At 41.9% G+C, this 25,663-nt stretch overlaps 2 protein-coding genes and 1 long non-coding RNA gene across 3 annotated transcripts; all 3 read right to left on the bottom strand.

Annotated features, from left to right (window-relative positions):
* Positions 1-8: 8 nt before the first annotated feature.
* On the bottom strand, positions 9-14,091 carry LOC115182112 (OX-2 membrane glycoprotein-like). The gene is made up of 6 exons (XM_029743770.1): positions 13,328-14,091; positions 1,131-1,466; positions 637-942; positions 332-431; positions 149-174; positions 9-40 (listed from the first exon to the last, which is right to left on the bottom strand). Exons 1-6 carry the CDS (start codon positions 13,401-13,403, stop codon positions 9-11), a joined length of 876 nt encoding a protein of 291 aa, XP_029599630.1. The 5' UTR covers positions 13,404-14,091.
* On the bottom strand, positions 13,704-23,064 carry LOC115182113 (OX-2 membrane glycoprotein-like). The gene is made up of 7 exons (XM_029743771.1): positions 22,952-23,064; positions 19,257-19,592; positions 18,763-19,068; positions 18,641-18,676; positions 18,458-18,557; positions 18,275-18,300; positions 13,704-13,708 (listed from the first exon to the last, which is right to left on the bottom strand). Exons 1-7 carry the CDS (start codon positions 23,025-23,027, stop codon positions 13,704-13,706), a joined length of 885 nt encoding a protein of 294 aa, XP_029599631.1. The 5' UTR covers positions 23,028-23,064.
* Positions 23,065-24,136: 1,072 nt separating this feature from the next.
* LOC115182098 (uncharacterized) lies at positions 24,137-24,491 on the bottom strand. The gene is made up of 3 exons (XR_003873622.1): positions 24,374-24,491; positions 24,252-24,287; positions 24,137-24,170 (listed from the first exon to the last, which is right to left on the bottom strand). It is a non-coding gene; the product is annotated as an uncharacterized LOC115182098 (long non-coding RNA).
* Between the last annotated feature and the right edge of the window lie 1,172 nt (positions 24,492-25,663).

The following is a 25,663-nucleotide window of genomic DNA, read 5'->3' on the forward strand; positions in this document are numbered from 1 at the left end:
ACAGTGGTCTAGGGTTTTGGCTGGTAGCACAACCAATATGCTGATAGAATTTAGGGAGCCTTGTTTTCAGATTAGCCTTGTTAAAATCCCCGGCTACAATAAATGCAACCTCAGGATATGTGGTTTCCAGTTTACATAGAATCCAATGAAGTTCTTTCAGGGCCGTCGATGTGTCTGCTTGGGGGGGGATATACACGACAGTGATTATAATTGAAGAGAATTCTCTGTCATTGACTGTGGGATTTGGGCTAAAGATTGTTTTTGTAAGTTTTACAATCAATGTCAAATTAATACTGTATTTTCTCTTTGTCATCTGAACAGTAAAACCTACCTTCTCATTGTATTTCTCAGTTTGCACCACAGTACCACAGCTCCACAGCACACAGCAATGAAACACAGTGAACCCATCACTGCAACAACTGTTGGCTTAACTGTGAAAGATGACAAGATGAGAATGGTACAATTCACAGATAAGTGTCAGAGATTAGTTGTGGTCATTAGATTAATGACTGGCCACTGATCCTGTCACCATCAGTGACCTCAGGTACACCTAGCACAGAACATACAGAGACAGTACTTCAGAATGACACCAGCATGTTGGTTGTTACTGTAGACATGTACTGAACCATTTCTCACCAGGAAATGAAGCTTGAGTTCTAGCTGGAATAACCATGGATATGTTCTTGGTGACACCTCCAGAGAACAGTGACACCACACAGCCAACCCTGGTGTTTTTGTCAGGTAATCTGAATGCTGCCAGCGTGGAAGTTATGGTGACAGTGACAGTTCCATTGTGATGGGTGACACTGGCCATTGTGGAATTTTCTAGAATTTCTGTGTCTTCCCAGGTTACTATAGGAACAGGTCGTCCAGTAGCAGAACAGGACAGAGTCGTGTGACTGTTGTTGGTTTGTGTGATGAGGAGTGAGGGTCCATACAGCTCTATAGAACAACAAACACAGTTCACAGTGAGACCACAATGATTCAATTTACATGATTTAGTAAATGATTCCATTTTGATAAATGGTTTCAAGACATTGGATGTATGATCTAATAAAATGGCTGCCTGAAGTTCTGAAGAAGTTGTTCTGGGTCAATCATTTACAGTACATTATGTTATCAGATTTTACCATTTACTTGAAGGCAGGTCCTTCCACTTATAGGTACATCTGAAAATGTGTTAAACAGACACTTGTAGCAGGACTCGTCTCCTCTCGACACTCCTCTGATGACAATAGAGCAGTTCTGCAGTCCCTCGTCTACAAACTCCACTTTCCCTTGAAAAGGTAGGTTGACATTGGGACCTCGTTTGCTGTAAGTGGCCACATTTTCATTCGTCCCAGTTGTCTCTTTTTGCCAGGTTACTTGCCACACATCTTTGGGTGTCATGAGCTCACAGGTTAAGACTGCATCTTCTCCCAGGGTTGCTGTGACAACCTGCTGTGTTTTCACCAGATGAGAGAGCCCTGCATGAAGACAGTTACACACTACTTAGTACATTACAAACTCTTTCTCTCACTCACACACACACTCAGTTGGTAGAGCATGGTGGTGTTGTGGGTTTGATTCCCATACTATAAAAAAATGTAAGTCGCTTGGAGAAAAGAGTCAGCTAAAAGCCATATTTTTAAATATATATATTTATAGATTCTGTCGCACAGGGCTTTGCCTTTTTCTGTTTTTGACTATTTATGTTAATACAATGTGCAGGAGCGCCAAATTGCCAATTGTATGACTTTGAGGCAATTTGTGTTGCATAGTTTAGTGTAGTGTATTGTAGTGTTATTTTATGTAGCGTTGTGTTGCGATGCGTAGCGTTGTGTTATGTAGTGTTGTTATGTAGTGTAGTGTTGTGATGTGTTGTGTTATGTAGCGTTATGCAACTTGAATAAGGAAGAGTGAGACAGAATGAAACATCTTTGTGATGTCATCATGAAATGTGCAGAAAGTTCCACTTTACTGAAAGCCGACAATCACTTTATTATGAGGCATTTCATCACTTTACATAAAGCAGTCAAAGATGACTTTATAGTGAAGCCATAATCAACTGGCGGACCGCAGTCCAGATCCACACCTAGAATACGGACCCCACCTATTAATACGGACCGCGAGTCCCAAGATCTTTTTAGGAACTCAGTCAGGCTTTCAACTTACTGCTGTTGATAGCTGCAATAGTAGAATCAACAAGGTACACTTTTAAAATATGGTAGTGCACGGGCAGTTTTCCTCTTATGTCATTCCCTGACAGAGCTATTTCTAACCTGTCAGAAATATCCAGTTGATCAACTACTAGCCCAAGTCAGCTAGATAGGTAAGTTAGGCCAACCAGCTATCTACATCTTGTAGTTGTCATGGCCAGATTAAGTAACCAGGGGCCTCGACCCCCAAGGGCCCGACATTTTGTTGAATCACTCAGGTATCATATGAACACACATAAGACATGGCAAAATGTGTAGAATTGCAGGAAATTAGCTTAAAAACTTCTAAATGTTCTCTCCACCAACAAGAGGGGTGTGAACAGTTTGAACAGTTTGGGGTGGCATGGGTTGTGAGGTTGGGGTTTGTTACTATGCCGATATATTACAATATCCATCTGGACCTTTGTCACCTCGGAAAGTTGTGTGACTGGACCTTCTCAAATAGTAGTTGAGTACCCCTGTTATAGTGGCTAATAAGTATGCTATAACACACCATGAGAAAGATGATGTGCTGCTCATTGACAAAAAATGAATAAAAATGCATCACACTGACGGTCATTATAATGCTGTATGATCCTTGAGGAAAAAGTGACCAGCAATTATGAAGCACTATGTTGCTGTATATTATAAGTCATTATGGTTAGAATTATAATGCATTAGGAGACTTTGAGACTTAATGAGTATTTATTTGTGTCTATAACTATGCTTATACTGCATTATTAACCTATCATAGTGCATTATGAGTACATGTATAATGCTGTATAATGCATCATGCATATGGGATTCATAGAAAGTGTTACAGTATATACTGTGCATTAGGAAAGTATTCAGACCCCTTGAACTTTTTCACATTTTGTTACGCTACAGCCTTGTTCTAAAATTGAATAATTTTTTCAAGAAATCTGAGTAACTGACAGCATTATGGGTTGGTAAGTGACTGCAGTAGGGGTTAGTAACTTATTGGAGTATGGGTTAGTAAGTGACAGCAGTATGGGTTAGTAACTGACAGCAGTATGGGTTAGTAACTGACTGCAGTATGGGTTAGTAAGTGACAGCAGTATGGGTTAGTTACTGACTGCAGTATGGGTTAGTAACTGACTGCAGTATGGGTTAGTAACTGACAGCAGTATGGGTTAGTAACTGACAGCAGTATGGGTTAGTAACTGACTGTGTGACAGGTTAAAGGAAATACTAATAGCCTGTTATACATTAAAAAGTATTAGTAAGTTCATAGTATGTGAGGATCTTAAAACATCTAAGGTTAAAAAGATCATGCATTCTGTATTAGTTGATAGAGATGGATAACATTCATATAATTGTGTTAAAGTTAAAAGCCATCAAGTGTACAAAAGGTAAGAATTGTAAAAGGAATGTGTAAACGTTATATTGATTACTTTATTTTGTGGTGCCTAATTGAAGGGGAAAAGTGTTAATCTGTGATCTACTAAATGCTCTTTAATCCATGAGTCTGAGACCGATTGCTCTGGTCTCCACCTAAGTTCGCGGGGAAATCGCGGTCTTTTCCTCATTACAGTAAAAGTTCTCGTTGAGGAAACAATACCGTATCACTCTCGTGATTATTTCTCCCCTTTTTCAGGTACGATATTGATGATAAAACTGAGTCATTTAAATGTAATAATTCGCTAACATGTCAAGAGTGTTTAAGGTGTGTCTTGGTAACATCTTGAGAAAGTTAGTTACGTTTGCAGAGTAATATGAGCCCTGCTCGGTTGCAGCTAAGGCTAGCTTCGTACTGAGAGTAGCTGCCATTTTATGTCGATCGTGAATGAACATGTGAATGAACATGTGCGTTGCTAATAAGATATGTTGTGGTGTTATTTGTGTAAGGGTTTTTCAAACACTTTATTGACTGTTGAGAAATTGAGTTATGGTTTACTGAGTTAAAGCTTTGTGCTTGACAGTTATATTGAAATGAGTGTATGTTTCAGTGAATTACAGAGTAAGTATACTGTTGTGACTTGAATAAGCCTTGTACCCTACAACACTAGCTCTTTCCTGTAGATCTGTTGTTTTGTAAAATGTGTTACTTGTGTAAAATGTGTTACTTTGGTAAAATGATTACAGTAAAAGTTCTCGTTGAGGAAACAATACCGTATCACTCTCGTGATTATTTCTCCCCTTTTTCAGGGGCGTAACATTTTTGGAGGCTCCGCTGAGATTGCTGCTCAGATGTCCAGTTTCCACATCCTGGTCGCTGAATTCCGAGCCAGCTAAATCTCCACATAACAACTCAGGCAGGCTGCAGTGAGGAAAGTGTTGCTGTTCGAGGAGAGCTGGAAGTTGGTGGTTAAGTACGTGTCAGCTGAGGCCATTGATCGACCATCAGAGACAGTAAGGACCATCTAATTCAGAGTCAACTCCTGCACAGTAAAAGTTCCTCCTGTTCTGTCAACATGACGACCGCCTTGGAAGAACTACAGGAAGAGGTAGTAGGAGAATTGCGCACCCTGACTAAAGACAAGTTACTAGAGATATGTGATTTCCTTGACATCTCAGGTGAACAGAGAAGAGATGTTCAAGACAAATCCCGCATATCATTGATGACTCACATTATGATGTTCCTTGAAAGAGAGGAAGCTGCAGAGTTAGAAGATGGCGGCATGTCGGAATTGTTGCTACTTAAAGACAAAATGACAGAGATGATCAGTGGCATAGATAACAAAACAGGGCAAACTGACCATGATATTGAAACAGCCGGAACACATCACAGAATAGAGGAACTGAGAACTGCAACCCCACAACAAGGGGTGGGAACTGAGCAGATTACTGCAGCCAAAGCCAGTGATTCTCTGCGTCAGCCCCAACCCCATGCTAATCTTCAGGTGAGCGTGCCGCTCTCACCCAGTGCACAGCCCAGCTCATATTGGCGCAAAGAGTTTAAAATTTCTGGTCAGATAGGTGAACCGGGCCAGAAAGATAAACTGATTTTTTCCAGCCTTGCCCATCAGATCGAGAATGGACTTAACAGAGGCTATCCTGAGGTAGAAATAGTAGACGCAGTAGTCAGGGCTATTTCTCCAGGCTCACAGCTACGCAGCTACTTGGAAGGTAAACCCCAGCTAACTCTTACCACACTTAGATGTATCCTGCGTTCCCACTTCCAAGAGAAGAGTGCAACAGAGCTTTACAAACAGCTAGCTTCAGAAGCACAGCATAGCAAGGAGACCCCTCAAAGCTTCCTGATGCGCGTCTTAGATTTGAGGCAGAAAGTACTGTTTGCATCCCAGGAGTCAGAATCAGGGCTTAAGTATGACCCTGCTCTAGTCCAGCGCATGTGTTTACACACAGTCCTTACAGGTCTCCAGAGTGACAGTATCAGGATAGACATGCAGCCTCTCCTGCTAGATAGCGAAACACCAGATGAGGTTTTGCTAGAGAAGCTTAACATTGCTTGTGCTAATGAGATAGAAAGACGAAACAAAAGGCGGTTTAATTCTCCACAGCCTGCTACAACGGTAAGTGTAGTCCAGTTAGAAGATACGCCATCTGCAAAGTGTCCTGTGAAGGAAGCCAAAGCTAAGATACCCGCAGAACTGTTAACAGAGTTAGCTGAACTTAAGACAGGTGTAGCTTCTCTAAAAGGTCTCAGTGCAGAGATTGCTCAGATTAAGGAGACATTACGGCAGCCTATGTTTCAGTCCCCGCCTGGTGTCTATGCCCCACCTCCAGTTAGGAGGCCAGATAGGGACCCCCAGCCACCTGTTTCCCAGCAGCAGTATTACAGCAACTACAGTCAGCCCCAAGCACCTGACCCTGCGCAGCAGCAATATGCACCTAACCTGTATACCAACCGTTCTGCTCAAGCTCCAAGGAGGTGTTTTGTCTGCCAGCAGGCCAGAACAGATGCACGCTGCACACACTGCTTCCGATGTGGGAGTGGAGAACATTTCCAAGCTGGATGCAAAATCCGGGGAGTCAGACCATCCAGAGAGGCCCCTTTAAACGGGGAAGGGTTACCGCTGAGGGACGAGTGTTAACCGTAGCTACCAAAAAGTCCCAGAAATGTGCAAATTGTGCCAGAGAAGATTCATTTGAGAACCTGAAACAATGTTCATCATGTAAAGAGACACTGTGCTGTTCCAAAGTATGTCAAAACCGACATTGGACTAAACATAGGGAAAAATGCACTCACCTGAAAATTGACTCTACCAGAGAAAGGTTTTCCTGCACAGAGGAAAATGCCCACTCTTTACCATCCCTAGCTCAAGGTTGCCACCCCCGTAAGGTCACCTCGCTAGTCGGCCGACAGTGCCTTATTGAGTGTCACCTGAATCGCCACCACCTCCAAGCTCTATGGGACACAGGTTCTCAGGTATCGGTCATCGATGAACGATGGAAAGAGAAATCTCTCCCAAACGCAAGGCTGAGAGATGTTTCAGAAATCCTGGACTCACCTGGTGATCTAAGGTTGACTGCAGCAAATGGGACTGAAATGCCGTACCTGGGATGGATTGAAACAACTTTTCGGCTAGCCTCTGAAACTGACCAAACAAAGGAACTGATCATCCCAGTGCTGGTAATGAAAGGCTGTCACCTATCTCATCCCATCATAGGTTTCAATGTTATCGAGCACATCCTGACAATGACCGACAAGACTAAACAATACAGTACAGTAAAAACAGCTTTCCCATGCCTCAAAAGAAACAAGGTGAGAGCTTTTATACAGGCTGTTAGCGCAGAACAGACAGATGAATACGCAGTGAAAACCAAGAAAGAGAAGGTTGCTGTACCAAAACACAGTAGCATTCAGATTGAGTGCCGTGTAGCTTCCCAGCCTTTCAAAGAGGACATGACAATGCTTTTCCAGCCAGACCTGAACCCGCAGTGGCCAGACGACCTTGAGTTCTTTGACACACTAGTCAGAGTCAGGAAAGGTGTTTTTCCAGTTGTCATGCTTGATGTCTCTAACCCCACTGACCACGACATTGCCCTGCTAGGACGCACAATAATCGGTACAGTACAAACCATTATGACTGTGTTACCTGCCCAGGTCTTTGAAAAAACTGTCACCCCAGCCACAGTGAATCACACAAGCGTTCGAACCCCATGTACTGCTACTGAACAGTGGGATCCACCAGTAGGTTTAAATCACCTCACCGAAGAGCAGAGAGAGGTTGTTAGGCAAATGCTTAGAGAAGAGTGCCACTCCTTCTCCAGATCAGACAATGACATTGGCTGTATTGAACGATTGAAAATGACTATTTCTCTAAAGGACTCTGAACCAGTCAAGCGCACATACATGTCAGTGCCCAGGCCACTGTATCAGGAGATGAAGGGTTACCTTTATGACCTCATAGCCCAGGGCTGGGTTAGGAAGTCAAACTCTTCATATTCTTCACCTGTCGTGTGCGTTCGGAAGAAGGACGGGACCCTCCGGTTGTGTATAGATTACAGAGACCTGAACAGAAAGACACATCCCGACCGCCAGCCTATCCCTCGGGTCCAAGACATCATGGACAGTTTAGGTGGTAATTCCTGGTTCTCCCTCTTAGACCAGGGAAAAGCGTATCACCAGGGGTTCATCTCTGAAGAAAGCAGACCACTGACAGCATTTGTGACCCCATGGGGACTCTATGAGTGGATACGTATGCCATTCGGCCTCATGAACGCTCCTGCAGCTTTTCAGCGGTGTATGGAGGAGTGTTTGGAAGGGCTCCGGGATAACATCTGCATTCCTTATCTGGACGACACGCTAGTTTTCAGTAAAACCTTCGACAGCCATGTGAATGATGTGCGAAAAGTTTTGCAGCGTCTCAGAGAGTATGGCATTAAACTCAAACCAAGTAAGTGTGATCTCTTTAAACCCCAGGTCCGTTATTTGGGAAGAATAGTGTCTGCAGAGGGCAGCCGAGTTGACCCAGCCGATTTTGAAGCAGTAAGAGCATTGAAAGAAATCAGACCAGAGACTGTGGGCCAGCTCAGAAAAATGCTTGGTTTGCTCACTTACTACAGACAGTACATCAAAGACTTTTCTAGGAGGGCCAGCTGCCTGTATGACCTCCTGAAAGCAGATTCAGAGAAATTACCTCACCACCCACGGAAAACAAAAACAAAGAAAGCAAGTCATGTGGTGCCCTCAAACAAGCCAATCCTGTGGACTGACCAGCATCAACAGGCACTTGAACAGCTGATTGAGTGTTTGCTTCACCCACCAGTCTTAGGTTTCCCTGATTTCACTCAGCCATTTGTTGTACACACTGATGCGTCGCACCAAGGCTTGGGAGCAGTTCTGTATCAAAAGCAAGATGCGAAGCTTAGGGTCATTGCTTATGGCTCTCGAACCTTAACAGCAGCTGAGAAGAACTATCACTACCACTCGGGCAAGCTAGAATTTCTAGCTCTGAAATGGGCAATCACTGATAAGTTCCGTGATTATTTGTACTATGCTCCGACCTTCACTGTATACAGCGATAACAACCCGCTCAGCTACATTCTGTCTACTGCAAAACTGAACGCAACCACTTCCAGGTGGGTTGCAGAATTGGCTGATTTCCACTTTACAATAAAGTACAGGCCAGGCAGAGAGAACGGCGATGCCGATGCTTTGTCAAGAATGCCACTGGATGTAGAGTCACTGATGGAAGAATGTTCTGAGGAGCTTCCACCAGACACCATTGCCGCCACGATACAAGCAGTTGAGGTACAGAAAGAGGCTGTGGTACCTTGGTTACTTTCAGCTGCATCTATGTCAGTATCAGTTGAAGGTGAGACAACCACTGCAACAATCAGCTCGATCCCAAAAGATGGGATAAGAGAAGCACAAGAATCTGATCCGGTCATCCGTCCTGTGCTCAATTTCAAACTGTCTGGTTCCAAACCGCCAGTTAAAGAGCAAAAGGAATGCAGTCCAAAGACAAAATGCCTATTCAGGGAATGGGACAAATTGACAATAGACAGTGATGGCATTCTGTACAGAATCACTACAGCCCGCAAGCAGTTAGTTCTACCAGAGCAGTACAAAGGTAAAGTGATGGAAGAGTTGCACAATAACATGGGACACCAAGGTACTGACCGCACTGTATCACTAGTACGTGACCGCTTCTTCTGGCCATATATGCAATCTGACATCGAGCACTATGTGACTAAAACTTGTTGCTGTGTCAAGCAGAAAAAGCCAGCCCATGAAACAAGAGCTCCTCTGACAAACATTGTGACAACACAGCCATTTGAACTGGTATGTATAGACTTCCTTCATCTCGACAGATGCAAAGGGGGTTATGAGTACATCCTCGTGATTGTTGATCATTTTACACGTTTCACTCAAGCCTACGCCACCACATCAAAGTCAGGTAAAACTGCTGCAAATCTCATTTTCAATGACTTTGCCCTGAAGTTCGGGTTCCCGTCCCGCATCCACCATGACCAAGGGGGAGAATTTGAAAATCAGTTGTTCCATCAGTTAAAGAAACTCAGTGGCATGGCGGGGTCCAGAACAACACCCTATCACCCGATGGGGAATGGTCAAGTGGAACGCATGAACAGAACAGTGTTGCAAATGTTAAAGACACTAACTGAGACACAAAAGTCAAACTGGAAGGAGTCTCTGAATAAACTGGTTTATGCCTATAACTGCACCCGTTGCGAAGTGACTGGCTATTCACCATTTTATCTTCTGTTTGGGAGATCACCCAGGCTTCCAGTTGATATGCTCTTTGGATTGTGCACAGAGGCAGGTTCCAGTAACCAGCGAGACTACGTGGAGAACTGGAAACGAGGGATGGAAGAAGCATACGCCATTGCAAATGAAAATGCTCAGAAAGCCGCTAACAGAAGTAAGAAGTACTATGACGCTAAAGTTAGGAGTTCAGTGCTACAGCCTGGCGAGCGAGTTCTGATTAAAAACCTGACACCAAGAGGAGGACCAGGAAAACTCCGTAACTATTGGGAAGATACAATTCACACAGTAGTGAGACAAATGGGTTCAGACCTGCCGATTTATGAATTGAGACCAGAAAAGGGTAGGGGACGCTCCAGGGTCCTGCACAGAAACCTGCTCATGTCCTGTGACCACTTACCTTTTGAGACGCAACCAGAAATGACCAAAGATGACAAAAGTCAGAAAAAAAGGAGACATCAGCCTGAATCAGAGCCTCTAGATTCTGATGAAGACAGCGGTGATGAATATGACCTTCATCATGAGCCGCTACAGGTTCCCACATCTACAGTACCTGAGGGGAGGAATGCTGAACCAGCGAGAGAGTGGGAACACAGGCCCCCGCCAGTGAAACAGACAGTTGCCGTGCCAGTCCCTGATACGCAACCAGCACAGCCTCTGGTTGAAAAGCGGCTGGAGGAGACAACAGTTAAAGACCGGCCTGCTGAGGAGATGAACTTGCCTGCTGAAAATTTGCCTGATGATCGTCCACCAAGTGCCTTTCCTTCATTAACTGCTGCTGCTGAACCTGAGGAACCGGCCTACCAGCTGCCACAAAGAGAGAGACACCCTCCAAGACGTATCAACTATGATCATCTTGGTATCCCTTCCTGCTACAGTATCCAGCCACAGCCACAGTTGTTCCCTGTCTACTCTGCACCAGGAATGGTTCCATGGCTGCCATCACTACAGCAATGTTACTTTCAGCCACCTTACATGTATGGGCTTCAGCAAACATGAGGCTACAGAGTTGACATGTTTGACCATGGACTACTGACTGATTTCACAGACTGTCACAAGAGACAATTTGCAGACTATGCATATAGACCATTAAAAGTGATGGACTGTTGATCAATAGTATGAGAAAAGACTGCTTATGGACTGTTTATACAGCTGGTCAACAGATATGGACTGTGAAAATAATTTGTTAGTTATATTTGAACTGTGACCCTTGACCTCTGCTCAAGTACTACCTTACAGAAGAGGATTTCCTAGGTCCAGTGCATACAGACTGTTGAAGAAGACAATGTTGGTAATGTTGGGACAACATTTATTTTGTCGGGGAGAGTGTGACAGGTTAAAGGAAATACTAATAGCCTGTTATACATTAAAAAGTATTAGTAAGTTCATAGTATGTGAGGATCTTAAAACATCTAAGGTTAAAAAGATCATGCATTCTGTATTAGTTGATAGAGATGGATAACATTCATATAATTGTGTTAAAGTTAAAAGCCATCAAGTGTACAAAAGGTAAGAATTGTAAAAGGAATGTGTAAACGTTATATTGATTACTTTATTTTGTGGTGCCTAATTGAAGGGGAAAAGTGTTAATCTGTGATCTACTAAATGCTCTTTAATCCATGAGTCTGAGACCGATTGCTCTGGTCTCCACCTAAGTTCGCGGGGAAATCGCGGTCTTTTCCTCATTACAGTAAAAGTTCTCGTTGAGGAAACAATACCGTATCACTCTCGTGATTATTTCTCCCCTTTTTCAGGTACGATATTGATGATAAAACTGAGTCATTTAAATGTAATAATTCGCTAACATGTCAAGAGTGTTTAAGGTGTGTCTTGGTAACATCTTGAGAAAGTTAGTTACGTTTGCAGAGTAATATGAGCCCTGCTCGGTTGCAGCTAAGGCTAGCTTCGTACTGAGAGTAGCTGCCATTTTATGTCGATCGTGAATGAACATGTGAATGAACATGTGCGTTGCTAATAAGATATGTTGTGGTGTTATTTGTGTAAGGGTTTTTCAAACACTTTATTGACTGTTGAGAAATTGAGTTATGGTTTACTGAGTTAAAGCTTTGTGCTTGACAGTTATATTGAAATGAGTGTATGTTTCAGTGAATTACAGAGTAAGTATACTGTTGTGACTTGAATAAGCCTTGTACCCTACAACACTAGCTCTTTCCTGTAGATCTGTTGTTTTGTAAAATGTGTTACTTGTGTAAAATGTGTTACTTTGGTAAAATGATTACAGTAAAAGTTCTCGTTGAGGAAACAATACCGTATCACTCTCGTGATTATTTCTCCCCTTTTTCAGGGGCGTAACAACTGCAGTATGGGTTAGTAACTGACTGCAGTATGGGTTAGTAACTGACTGCAGTATGGGTTAGTAACTGACTGCAGTATGGGTTAGTAACTGACTGCAGTATGGGTTAGTAACTGACAGCAGTATGGGTTAGTAACTGACAGCAGTATGGGTTAGTAACTGACAGCAGTATGGGTTAGTAACTGACTGCAGTATGGGTTAGTAACTGACTGCAGTATGGGTTAGTAACTGACTGCAGTATGGGTTAGTAACTGACTGCAGTATGGGTTAGTAACTGACTGCAGTATGGGTTAGTAACTGACAGCAGTATGGGTTAGTAACTGACAGCAGTATGGGTTAGTAACTGACTGCAGTATGGGTTAGTAACTGACAGCAGTATGGGTTAGTAACTGACTGCAGTATGGCTTAGTAACTGACTGCAGTATGGGTTAGTAACTGACAGCAGTATGGGTTAGTAACTGACTGCAGTATGGGTTAGTAACTGACAGCAGTATGGGTTAGTAACTGACAGCAGTATGGGTTAGTAACTGACAGCAGTATGGGTTAGTAACTGACAGCAGTATGGGTTAGTAACTGACAGCAGTATGGGTTAGTAACTGACAGCAGTATGGGTTAGTAACTGACTGCAGTATGGGTTAGTAACTGACTGCAGTATGGGTTAGTAACTGACAGCAGTATGGGTTAGTAACTGACAGCAGTATGGGTTAGTAACTGACTGCAGTATGGGTTAGTAACTGACAGCAGTATGGGTTAGTAACTGAATGCAGTATGGGTTAGTAACTGACAGCAGTATGGGTTCATGTGTTGAATTATTAAAGTAACAACTACAGAATGTGTGGACATCAGTGAATATAAGGAACTATGACTATAGATCAATCCTCTTTGTTCACTGATTAAATCATAGTTTATACAGTGACTTTGACTACACTATACAGTTTAGACGGTGACTTTCACTACATTCATAATGTAATTTATCTGTATATATTTTAGTCTATCTGTGTAGTGGAAGATAAATTAAATAATGAATGCAGAGTATTGAAATAAATAGGTTTGAACAGTTAAACAGGTTTGAAAGCACCTCATTTCATAAAGAAAAGCAACAGTGTCAGCAATATTGTGTCAATTCAAATAAAAAACAGACAAATGCAGTATATCATGTATAAAACAGATATAACTCACCTTTAGGGAGGACTATTAGCTGAATAAACAGGTAGTGGTGGAGCAGAGGAGCCATGGTGACAATGTGAGTTCTCATATGAAGAATTTTGAATTTCCCACCAACGGACCTTTTGGGCGGAAGCCCCTCCCCTTAAAGTGAAAGTAAACTCTGCTGGTGTATTACCAGTTTTAGTTGAACTCTTCTTAAAACAGATAGGAGCTGACATATTACACACACAGCCAATGGAGCCTGGTGCAGCGCTATAACAACCTAGCCCTGATTGTGATGTTACTGTAAACAGAGCTAGAACAAAGTAGCCCTGATTTTAAATGGGGATTTTACTGTAGAACAAGGTGACAATGGGTGATTTTTTTAAATATAGCGTATAGTTTTATATCAAACTGGGAGAACACAATATATTTAAAGAATGCTTTTGAATCTTAAACAATATAAAACATTATACAGATCAAGTGAGAATAGTAGCCTGATTTATAAACAGTGTCAAATCAAGTGGGGTCAAACACAACAAGCAACATCCATGATTAAAATAAATACAAACAGGAACTCAAACTTGATACACTTAAATCTAGTTAACAAGGTACAGTATATCAAACAATCAAAGTGCAAAACATTGTTATCGTCACCATTATATTTTAAGGGCTCAAATACATTCATACATTGTATTGATATAAAGGAGGTAAAACATCCATGTATCTGTATTACTATAGGTACAGTATGTAATAATAACAGCATAAACCTCACATTAACACAAGTGCTATCATATTTAAATGGATTCAAGTTAAATTCCTGGTGTGTCATAAAGCCAACTGTAGGTGGTGCTGTGTTCTAATAGATGATATTTCCTCACTGACAAACCTCATCTCTCAAAACTAAAGTGCAATTTCAAAAAAAAACAACACTATTAGCGACATTATGTAATGTTTGGTGCAGGTGTAAATCATCTTACATATGACTGGGGAAGAAATATGACTCTGACAACTCAAAAAGGTTCAATATATGTATCTAGAACACAGTGCATCTACCTGTCTGACTGTCTCATTAGAAATGTTTGTCATAACCACATCCTTCTAAACGTAGGAACTGGGCTAATAAAGAACACTAATAAAGAACAGGAAGGCCTGCACACTGTTCATCCTCCCAAGACTCCCAGACACTCTCATCCTCATTCATCAATAGTAGTACTGTATCTTGCTAGTCACCATGCATTTAATATGACCTTTGTCATACAATTAGAATATACTGTAATATTCTAAAGATGGATTAGTAGTCTGGTTGAGACATTTTAGAGGATCTCATCTCTTGAGGAACAGGGCTCTTCTGCAACTGGACTCTAACATTTACAATCTCTGTTTCAAGCACTACCAGGATGATCCAATAAGGTTGTACTAATACATTTAGAATGGACTGGAGATTGTTGTGGTCCTGAAAGACATTAACATCAATGATACTGATGAGTCAAATCATCTGTTGTAATAGTGTACTGACCTAACTGCTTTGTGGGTATTTACAGTTACATATTCTCCAGGGAGGACATATGATGCTGAAAAACAATTCAGTGTTTCTAATCTATTTCTTACTTACAGTAAGTACAAACACTGTTTACTTGAAATCATACAAATATTTCAGGGTCATCATTTTGAGGGTTGAGTGTTGATGGATCTTCTTGTTCTCAAATCAAATCAAATGTATTTGTCACATACACATGGTTAGCAGATGTTAATGCAAGTGTAGCGAAATGCTTGTGCTTCTAGTTCCGACCATGAAGTAATATCTAACAAGTAATCTACCAATTCCACAACAACTACCTTGTACACACAAGTGTAAAGGAATGAATATGAATATGTACATAAAAATATATAAATGAGTGATGGCCGAACGGCGTAGGCAAGATGTAATAGATGGTATGGAGTACAGTATATGCAGTGGGGGAAAAAAGTATTTGATCCCCTGCTGATTTTGTACGTTTGCCCACTGACAAAGAAAGGATCAGTCTATAATTTTAATGGCAGGTTTATTTGAACAGTGAGAGACAGAATAACAAGAAAAATATCCAGAAAAATGCATGTCAGAAATGTGGTGTGGTGCAGCATCATACTGTGGTGCAGCATCATACTGTATTTCCTGACGGACCTGTGATTCGAACCAGCAACACTCTAGTTACTGGTCCGCCTCTCTAACTCTAGGCTACCTACAGTTCTACCAGATGACTCAGTACACATTTCAATACAATCACAGGATATCAAAGTTTACAGTAGCTTAGTCATCAGATAAGGAGTGGCTACCCTGTAATCCAAGATGGCGTAGCAGTCAGACGTCTTTGTCCTGTCGTGTCCCTTGTATATATCTTTTTACATCATTTTCTTCGCATACAGTACATATGAGATGAGTATTGTAGGGTACGAAAACATATAAAGCGGCATTGTTTAAGGTGGCTAGTGATACATTACATCAGGATGGCATAGAGTACAGTATGTACTTATGAGATGAGTAATGTAGGTTATGAAGACATTATATAAAGTGCAATTGTTTAAAGTGGCTAGTGATACATCTAATACATCAAGATGGTAAGATGCAGTAGATGGTATGGCGTACAGTATATACATATGAGATGAATAATGTAGGTTATGTAAACATGATCTAATATAAATAATATAAAGTGGCAAGTGATAAATTGATTACATCAATTTTCCCATTATTAAAGTGGCTTGAGTTGAGTCAGTATGTTGGCAGCAGCCACCCAATGTTAGTGATGCTGTTTAGCAGTCTGATGGCCTTGAGATAGAAGCTGTTTTTCAGTCTCTCGGTCCCAGCTTTGATGCACCTGTACTGACCTCGCCTTCTGGATGTTAGCGGGGTGAACAGGCAGTGGCTCGGGTGGTTGTTGTCCTTGATGATCTTTTTGGCCTTCCTGTGACATCGGGTGGTGTAGGTGTCCTGGAGGGCAGGTAGTTTGCACCCGGTGATGCGTTGTGCAGACCTCACTACCCTCTGGAGAGCCTTCCGGTTATGGGCGGAGCAGCTGCCGTACCAGGCGGTGATATAGCCCGACAGGATGCTCTCGATTGTGCATCTGTAAAAGTTTGTGAGTGTTTTTGGTGACAAGCCAAATTTCTTCAGCCTCCTGAGGTTGAAGAGGCGCTGTTGCGCCTTCTTCACCACGCTGTCTGTGTGGGTGGACCATTTCAGTTTGTCCGTGATGTGTACGCCGAGGAACTTAAAACTCTCTACCCTCTCCATTACTGTCCCGTCAATGTAGATAGGGAGCTGCTCCCTCTGCTGTTTCCTGAAGTCCACGATCATCTCTTTTGTTTTGTTGACATTGACTGTGAGGGTATTTTCCTGACACCAAACTCCGTGGGCCCTCACCTCCTCCCTGTAGGCTGTCTCGTCGTTGTTGGTAATCAAGCCTACCACTGTAGTGTCGTCTGCAAACTTGATGATTGAGTTGGAGGCGTGCATGGCCACGCAGTCGTGGGTGAACAGGGAGTACAGGAGAGGGCTGAGAACGCACCCTTGTGGGGACCCAGTGTTGAGGATCAGCGGGGTGGAGATGTTGTTACCTACCCTCACCACCTGGGGGCGGCCCGTCAGGAAGTCCAGGACCCAGTTGCACAGGGCGGGGTCGAGACCCAGGGTCTCGAGCTTAATGACGAGTTTGGGGGGTACTATGGTGTTGAATGCTGAGCTGTAGTCGATGAACAGCATTCTTACATAGGTATTCCTCTTGTCCAGATGGGTTAGGGCAGTGTGCAGTGTGATGGCGATTGGGTCGTCTGTGGACCTATTGGGTCGGTAAGCAAATTGGAGTGGGTTTGGGTGTCAGGTAGGGTGGAGGTGATATGGTCCTTGACTAGTCTCTCAAAGCACTTCATGATGACAGAAGTGAGTGCTACAGGGCGGTAGTCATTTAGCTCAGTTACCTTAGTTTTCTTGGGAACAGGAACAATGGTGGCCCTCTTGAAGCATGTGGGGACAGCAGACTGGGATAAGGATTGATTGAATATGTCTGTAAACACACCAGCCAGCTGGTCTGCGCATGCTCTGAGGACGCGGCCGGGGATGCCGTCTGGGCCTGCAGCCTTGCGAGGGTTAACACGTTTAAATGTTTTACTCACGTTGGCTACAGTGAAGGAGAGCCTGCAGGTTTTGGTAGCGGGCCATGTTAGTGGCACTGTATTGTCCTCAAAGCGAGCAAAAAAGTCGTTTAGTCTGTCTGGGAGCACGGCATCGTGATCCGCGACGGGGCTGATTTTTCTTTTGTAGTCTGTGATTGACTGTAGACCCTGCCACATAGCTCTCGTGTCTGAGCCGTTGAATTGCGACTCCGCTTTGTCTCTATACTGACGCTTAGCTTGTTTGATTGCCTTGCGGAGGGAATAGCTACACTGTTTGTATTCGGTCATGTTTCGGGTCACTTTGCCCTGATTAAAAGCAGTGGTTCGCACGTTCAGTTTTGCGCGAATGCTGCCATCAATCCACGGTTTCTGGTTGGGGAATGTTTTAATAGATGCTGTTGGAACGACATCACCGATGCACTTGTTAATGAACTCGCACACCGAGTCAGCGTATTCGTCAATGTTGTTGTTCACAGCAATGCGGAACATATCCCAGTCCACGTGATCGAAGCAATCTTGAAGCGTGGAATCCGACTGGTCGGACCAGCGTTGAACAGACCTGAGGGTGGGAGCTTCCTGTTTTAGTTTCTGTCTATAGGCTGGGAGCAACAAAATGGAGTCGTGGTCAGCTTTTCCAAAGGGAGGGCGGGGGAGGGCCTTATATGCGTTGCGGAAATAACAGTGGTCTAGGGTTTTGCCCGCCCTGGTAGCACAACCAATATGCTGATAGAATTTAGGGAGCCTTGTTTTCAGATTAGCCTTGTTAAAATCCCCGACTACAATAAATGCAGCCTCAGGATATGTGGTTTCCAGTTTACATAGAATCCAATGAAGTTCTTTCAGGGCCGTCGATGTGTCTGCTTGGGGGGGGATATACACGACAGTGATTATAATTGAAGAGAATTCTCTGTCATTGACTGTGGGATTTGGGCTAAAGATTGTTTTTGTAAGTTTTACAATCAATGTCAAATTAATACTGTATTTTATCTTTGTCATCTGAACAGTAAAACCTACCTTCTCATTGTATTTCTCAGTTTGCACCACAGTACCACAGCTCCACAGCACACAGCAATGAAACACAGTGAACCCATCACTGCAACAACTGTTGGCTTAACTGTGAAAGATGACAAGATGAGAATGGTACAATTCACAGATAAGTGTCAGAGATTAGTTGTGGTCATTAGATTAATGACTTACCACTGATCCTGTCACCATCAGTGACCTCAGGTACACCTAGCACAGAACATACAGAGACAGTACTTCAGAATGACACCAGCATGTTGGTTGTTACTGTAGACATGTACTGAACCATTTCTCACCAGGAAATGAAGCTTGAGTTCTAGCTGGAATAACCATGGATATGTTCTTGGTGACACCTCCAGAGAACAGTGACACCACACAGCCAACCCTGGTGTTTTTGTCAGGTAATCTGAATGCTGCCAGCGTGGAAGTTATGGTGACAGTGACAGTACCATTGTGATGGGTGACACTGGCCATTGTGGAATTTTCTAGAATTTCTGTGTCTTCCCAGGTTACTATAGGAACAGGTCGTCCAGTAGCAGAACAGGACAGAGTCGTGTGACTGTTGTTGGTTTGTGTGATGAGGAGTGAGGGTCCATACAGCTCTATAGAACAACAAACACAGTTCACAGTGAGACCACAATGATTCAATTTACATGATTTAGTAAATGATTCCATTTTGATAAATGGTTTCAAGACATTGGATGTATGATCTGATAAAATGGCTGCCTGAAGTTCTGAAGAAGTTGTTCTGGGTCAATCATTTACAGTACATTATGTTATCAGATTTTACCATTTACATGGAGACAGGTCCTGCCACTGATAGGTCCATCTGGAAAGGTGTTAAACAGACACTTGTAGCAGGACTCGTCTCCTCTCGACACTCCTCTGATGACAATAGAGCAGTTCTGCAGTCCCTCGTCTTCAAACTCCACTTTCCCCTTAAAACGTAGGTTGACATTGGGACCTCGTTTGCTGTAAGTGGCCACATTTTCATTCGCCTCAGTTGTCACTTTTTGCCAGGTTACTTCCCACACGTCTTTGGGTTTCATGAGCTCACAGTTTAAGACTGCATCTTCTCCCAGGGTTGCTGTGACAACCTGCTGTGTTTTCACCAGATGAGAGAGCCCTGCATGAAGACATATTTTTTAAATATATATTTATAGGTTTTGTCGCACAGGGCTTTGCCTTTTTCTGTTTTTGACTATTTATGTTAATACAATGTGCAGGAGGGCCAAAGTGCCAATTGTATGACTTTGAGGCAATTTGTGTTGCGTAGTTTAGTGTAGTGTATTGTAGTGTTGTTTTGTGTAGCGTTGTGTTGCAATGCGTAGTGTTGTGTTATGTAGTGTTGTTATGTAGTGTAGTGTAGTGTTATGTAGTGTTGTTATGTAGTGTAGTGTAGTGTTGTTTTGTGTAGCGTTGTGTTGCGATGCGTAGCGTTGTGTTATGTAACTGTTTGAATAAAGTTGAGTGAGACAGAATGAAACATCTTTGTGTGATGTCATCATGAAATGTGCAGAAAGTTCCACTTCACTGAAAGCCGACAATCACTTTATTATGAGGCATTTCATCACTTTACATAAAGCAGTCAAAGATGACTTTATAGTGAAGCCATAATCAACTGGCGGACCGCAGTCCAGATCCACACCTAGAATACGGACCCCACCTATTAATACGGACCGCGAGTCCCAAGATCTTTTTAGGAACTCAGTCAGGCTTTCAACTTACTGCTGTTGATAGCTGCAATAGTAGAATCAACAAGGTTGATAAGAGAATTATCTATTAAAGGTAAATGAATCAATAGACCATGATGAATTATTAGTCATACAGAATGGTTAATGAATAATCAATGTAATGATCAATGTAGGGATAGATAAGTTCGATTAGTTCTGGAAAGTTCAGGAACCATGTGATAGGGAAAGGAATGTGTATATGCAATTACAAGGGACACCAGGAGACAGATGGTTCTGGGAGTGGAAGCTTCAAAGCATTTCTTATCTTGAGGGAAAGGAACAGGCGAGTTCGGGAGAGTGATAAAGAGGGTGAGAAGTTTGTGGGGGAGACAGGTCACCAACAGTTTGTGTGTAAATGCATGTGCGTAAGAAAGCAAGAACTATATAATGACTGTTTTGTTATCCTGACCTCAGAACGTTCTCTGAATAAAAGCTACAGATACCTTTTGCAGAAAGCTGAGTCCTTGCCTAATTATTTTAACCCATTGTCTTACAAACCTTGGGCATTAGTCAAGGCGAATTGATTCTTGATTATTATCATCAAAGATATAAAATTCCTTTAACAAAGGTGCAATTTCAAAATGTTTGTAGTGCACGGGCAGGTTTCCTCTTATGTCATTCCCTGACAGAGCTATTTCTAACCTGTCAGAAATATCCAGTTGATCAACTACTAGCCCAAGTCAGCTAGATAGGTAAGTTAGGCTAACCAGCTATCTACATCTTGTAGTTGTCATGGCCAGATTAAGTGACCAGGGGCCTCGACCCCCAAGGAACCGGCATTTAGTTGAATCACTCAGGTACAGTATCATATGAACACACATAAGACATGTCAAAATGTGTAGAATTGCAGGAAATTAGCTTAAAAACTTCTAAATGTTCTCTCCACCAACAAGAGGGGTGTGAACAGTTTGAACAGTTTGGGGTGGCATGGGTTGTGAGGTTGGGGTTTGTTACTATGCCGATATATTACAATATCCATCTGGACCTTTGTCACCTCAGAAAGCTGTGTGACTGGACCTTCTCAAATAGTAGTTGAGTACCCCTGTTATAGTGGCTAATAAGTATGCTATAACACACCATGAGAAAGATGATGTGCTGCTCATTGACAAAGAATGTATAAAAATGCATCACACTGACGGTCATTATAATGCTGTATGATCCTTGAGGAAAAAGTGACCAGCAATTATGAAGCACTATGTTGCTGTATATTCTAAGTCATTATGGTTAGAATTATAATGCATTAGGAGACTTTGAGACTTAATGAGTATTTGTGTCTATAACTATGCTTATACCGCATTATCAACCTATCATAGTGCATTATGAGTACATGTATACTGCTGTATAATGCATCATGCATATGGGATTCATAGAAAGTGTTACAGTATATACTGTGCATTAGGAAAGTATTCAGACCCCTTGAACTTTTTCACATTTTGTTACGCTACAGCCTTGTTCTAAAATTGAATAATTTTTTCAAGAAATCTGAGTAACTGACAGTATTATGGGTTAGTAACTGACTGCAGTATGGGTTAGTAACTGACTGCAGTATGGGTTAGTAACTGACAGCAGTATGGGTTAGTAACTGACAGCAGTATGGGTTAGTTACTGACTGCAGTATGGGTTAGTTACTGACTGCAGTATGGGTTAGTTACTGACTGCAGTATGGGTTAGTTACTGACTGCAGTATGGGTTAGTTACTGACTGCAGTATGGGTTAGTTACTGACTGCAGTATGGGTTAGTTACTGACTGCAGTATGAGTTAGTTACTGACAGCAGTATGGGTTAGTAACTGACAGCAGTATGGGTTAGTAACTGACAGCGGTATGGGTTAGTAACTGACAGCGGTATGGGTTAGTAACTGACTGCAGTATGGGTTAGTAACTGACTGCAGTATGGGTTAGTAACTGACTGAAGTATGGGTTAGTAACTGACTGAAGTATGGGTTAGTAACTGACTGCAGTATGGGTTAGTAACTGACAGCAATATGGGTTAGTAACTGACAGCGGTATGGGTTAGTAACTGACTGCAGTATGGGTTAGTAACTGACAGTATGGGTTCATGTGGTGAATTAAAGTAACATCAACTACAGAATGTGTGAACATCAGTGAATATAAGGAACTATGGCTATAGATCAATCCTCTTACTTTGTTCACTGATTAAATCATAGTTTATACGGTGACTTTCACTACACTATGCAGTTCATACAATGACTCTCACTACACTACACAGTTTATACAGTGAATTTCACTACACTACACAGTATATACAGTGAATTTCACTACACTATACAGTTTATACGGTGACTTTCACTACACTATGCAGTTCATACAATGACTCTCACTACACTACACAGTTTATACAGTGAATTTCACTACACTATACAGTTTATACAGTGACTTTCACTACACTACACAGTTCATACAATGACTCTCACTACACTACACAGTATATACAGTGAATTTCACTACACTACACAGTATATACAGTGAATTTCACTACACTATACAGTTTATACAATGACTTTCACTACATTCATAATGTCATTTATCTGTATATATTTTAGTCTATCTGTGTAGTGGAAGATAAATTAAATAATGAATGCAGAGTATTGAAATAAATAGGTTTGAACAGTTAAACAGGTTTGAAAGCACCTCATTTCATAAAGAAAAGCAACAGTGTCAGCAATACTGTGTCAATTCAAATAAAAAGCTGACAAATGCAGTATATCATGTATAAAACAGATATAACTCACCTTTAGGGAGGACTATTAGCTGAATAAACAGGTAGTGGTGGAGCAGAGGAGCCATGGTGACAATGTGAGTTCTCATATGAAGAATTTTGAATTTCCCACCTGACTTGAATGGACCTATCACAAACGGACCTTTTGGGCGGAAAGTTAAAAGTGAAAGTTAACTCTGCTGGTTGAGAAGGTTAGCTGAGAAGGTTAATTAGTTGAACTCTTCTTAAAACAGATAGGAGCTGACATATTACACACATAGCCAAGTGAGCCTGGTGCAGCGCTATAACAACCTAGCCCTGATTGTGATGTTACTGTAAACAGAGCTAGAACAAAGTAGTCCTGATTTTAAATGGGGATTTTACTGTAAAACAAGGTGACTCAAAAAGGTTCAATATATGTATATAGAACACAGTGCATCTATCTGTCTGACTGTCTCATTAGAAATGTTTGTCATAACCACATCCTTCTAAACGTAGGAACTGGGCTAATAAAGAACACTAATAAAGAACAGGAAGGCCTGCACACTGTTCATCCTCCCAAGACTCCCAGACACTCTCATCCTCATTCATCAATAGTAGTACTGTATCTTGCTAGTCACCATGCATTTAATATGACCTTTGTCATACAATTAGAATATACTGTAATATTCTAAAGATGGATTAGAAGTCTGGTTGAGCCATTTTAGAGGATCTCATCTCTTGAGGAACAGGGCTCTTCTGCAACTGGACTCTAACATTTACAATCTCTGTTTCAAGCACTACCAGGATGACCCAATAAGGTTGTCCTACTACATTTAGAATGGACTCGAGATTGTTGTGGTCCTGAAAGACATTAACAGCAATGATGCTGATAAGAGTCAAATCCTCTGTTGTAATAGTGTACTGACCTAACTGCTTTGTGGGTATTTACAGTTACATATTCTCCAGGGGGACACATGATGCTGAAAAACAATTCAATGTTTTCTAATCTATTTCTTACCTACAGTAAGTACAAACACTGTTTACTTGAAATCATACAAATATTTCAGGGTCATCATTTTGAGGGTTGAGTGTTGATGGTTCTTCCTGTTCTATGTCATGGACTGTGGGATTTGGGCTAAATATTGTTTTTATCAGTTTTACAATAAATGTCAAATGAATACAGTATTTTCTCTGTCATTTGAACAGTAAAACTTACCATCTTATTGTATTTCACAGTGAACCCATCACTGCACCAATCCCTGTTGGCTTAACTGTGAAAGATGACAAGATGAGAATGGTACAATTCACAGATAAGTGTCAGATTAGTTGTGGTCATTAGATTAATGACTTACCACTGATCCTGTCACCATCAGTGACCTCAGGTACACCTAGCACAGAACATACAGAGACAGTACTTCAGAATGACACCAGCATGTTGGTTGTTACTGTAGACATGTACTGAACCATTTCTCACCAGGAAATGAAGCTTGAGTTCTAGCTGGAATAACCATGGATACGTCCTTGGTGACACCTCCAGAGAACAGTGACACCACACAGCCAACCCTGGTGTCTTTGTCAGGTACACTGAATGCTGCCAGCGTGGAGGTTATGGTGACAGTGACAGTTCCATTGTGATGGGTGACATTGGCCATTGCGGTCATTTTCTAGAATTTCTGTGTTGTCCCAGGTTACTATAGGAACAGGTCATCCAGTAGCAGAACAGGACAGAGTAGTGTGACTGTTGTTGGTTTGTGTGATGAGGAGTGAGGGTCCATACAGCTCTATAGGACAACAGACACAGTTCACAGTGAGACCACAATGATCCAATTTACATGATTTAGTAAATGATTCCATTTTGATAAATGGTTTCAAGACATTGGATGTATGATCGGATAAAATGGCTGCCTGAAGTTCTGAAGAAGTTGTTCTGGTTCAATCATTTACAGTACATTATGTTATCAGATTTTACTTGGAGGCAGGTCCTGCCACTGATAGCTCCTTCTGGATAGGCGTTAAACAGACACTTGTAGCAGGACTCGTCTCCTCTTGACACTCCTCTGATGACGATAGAGCAGTTCTGCAGTCCCTCGTCTACAAACTCCACGTTCCTCTGAAAAGGTGGGTTGACTACTGCTCCAAATCGATTGTTGTAGGTGGCCACATTTTCAGTCGCCCCTGGTGTCACTTTCTGCCAGGTGACTTGAAGCACGTCTTTGGGTTTCATGAGCTCACAGTTTAAGACTGCATCTTCTCCCAGGGTTGCTGTGACAACCTGCTGTTTTCACCAACTGAGAGAGCCCTGCATGAAGACAGTTACACACTACTTAAAACTAGTACTACAACACACACAAATACACACACACACTCAGTTAGTGGAGCATGGTGCATTGTGGGCTTGATTCCAGCTGGGACCATATTATAAAAAAATGTATGCAATGTTTTGTAAGTCTGTTTTGATTATACTTATAATGCATTAGGAGTATTGGTTTATGGAATTATGAGACTTAATGAGTCTGTGTCTATACTGCATTATTAACCTATCATAATGCATTATGAGTACATGTATAATGCTGTATAATGCATTATGCATATGGACTTCATAGAAGGTTTTAGCCAATACGCAGTATATACACACAATATATTGTGGTGTTGTACTCAGAATGGTCAGAGGGGGAGTACGTTACTAGTCTAAAATCTAGTCTAGGTACCGTATATATTTAAACTTTATTTATTTAACTAGGCAAGTCAGTTAAGATCAAGTTCT

The sequence above is a fragment of the Salmo trutta genome, unplaced genomic scaffold (genome assembly GCF_901001165.1).
Source record: "Salmo trutta unplaced genomic scaffold, fSalTru1.1, whole genome shotgun sequence".
Taxonomy (NCBI): domain Eukaryota; kingdom Metazoa; phylum Chordata; class Actinopteri; order Salmoniformes; family Salmonidae; genus Salmo; species Salmo trutta.

Excerpts from the sequence above, each read along its gene's own strand:
- LOC115182112 (XM_029743770.1), bottom strand. The coding sequence starts at position 13,403 with ATGAGAACTCACATTGTCACCATGGCTCCTCTGCTCCACCACTACCTG. Across the intron at positions 432-636 it reads AACTCAAGCTTCATTTCCTG|TTAAGCCAACAGTTGTTGCA; the intron begins GTGAGAAATGGT and ends CATCTTTCACAG. Across the intron at positions 175-331 it reads CTGAGAAATACAATGAGAAG|ACACATCGACGGCCCTGAAA; the intron begins GTAGGTTTTACT and ends CCCCCCAAGCAG.
- LOC115182113 (XM_029743771.1), bottom strand. The coding sequence starts at position 23,027 with ATGAGAACTCACATTGTCACCATGGCTCCTCTGCTCCACCACTACCTG. Across the intron at positions 19,593-22,951 it reads GCTAATAGTCCTCCCTAAAG|GGCTCTCTCATCTGGTGAAA; the intron begins GTGAGTTATATC and ends GTCTTCATGCAG. Across the intron at positions 18,677-18,762 it reads AACTCAAGCTTCATTTCCTG|GTGTACCTGAGGTCACTGAT; the intron begins GTGAGAAATGGT and ends GTTCTGTGCTAG.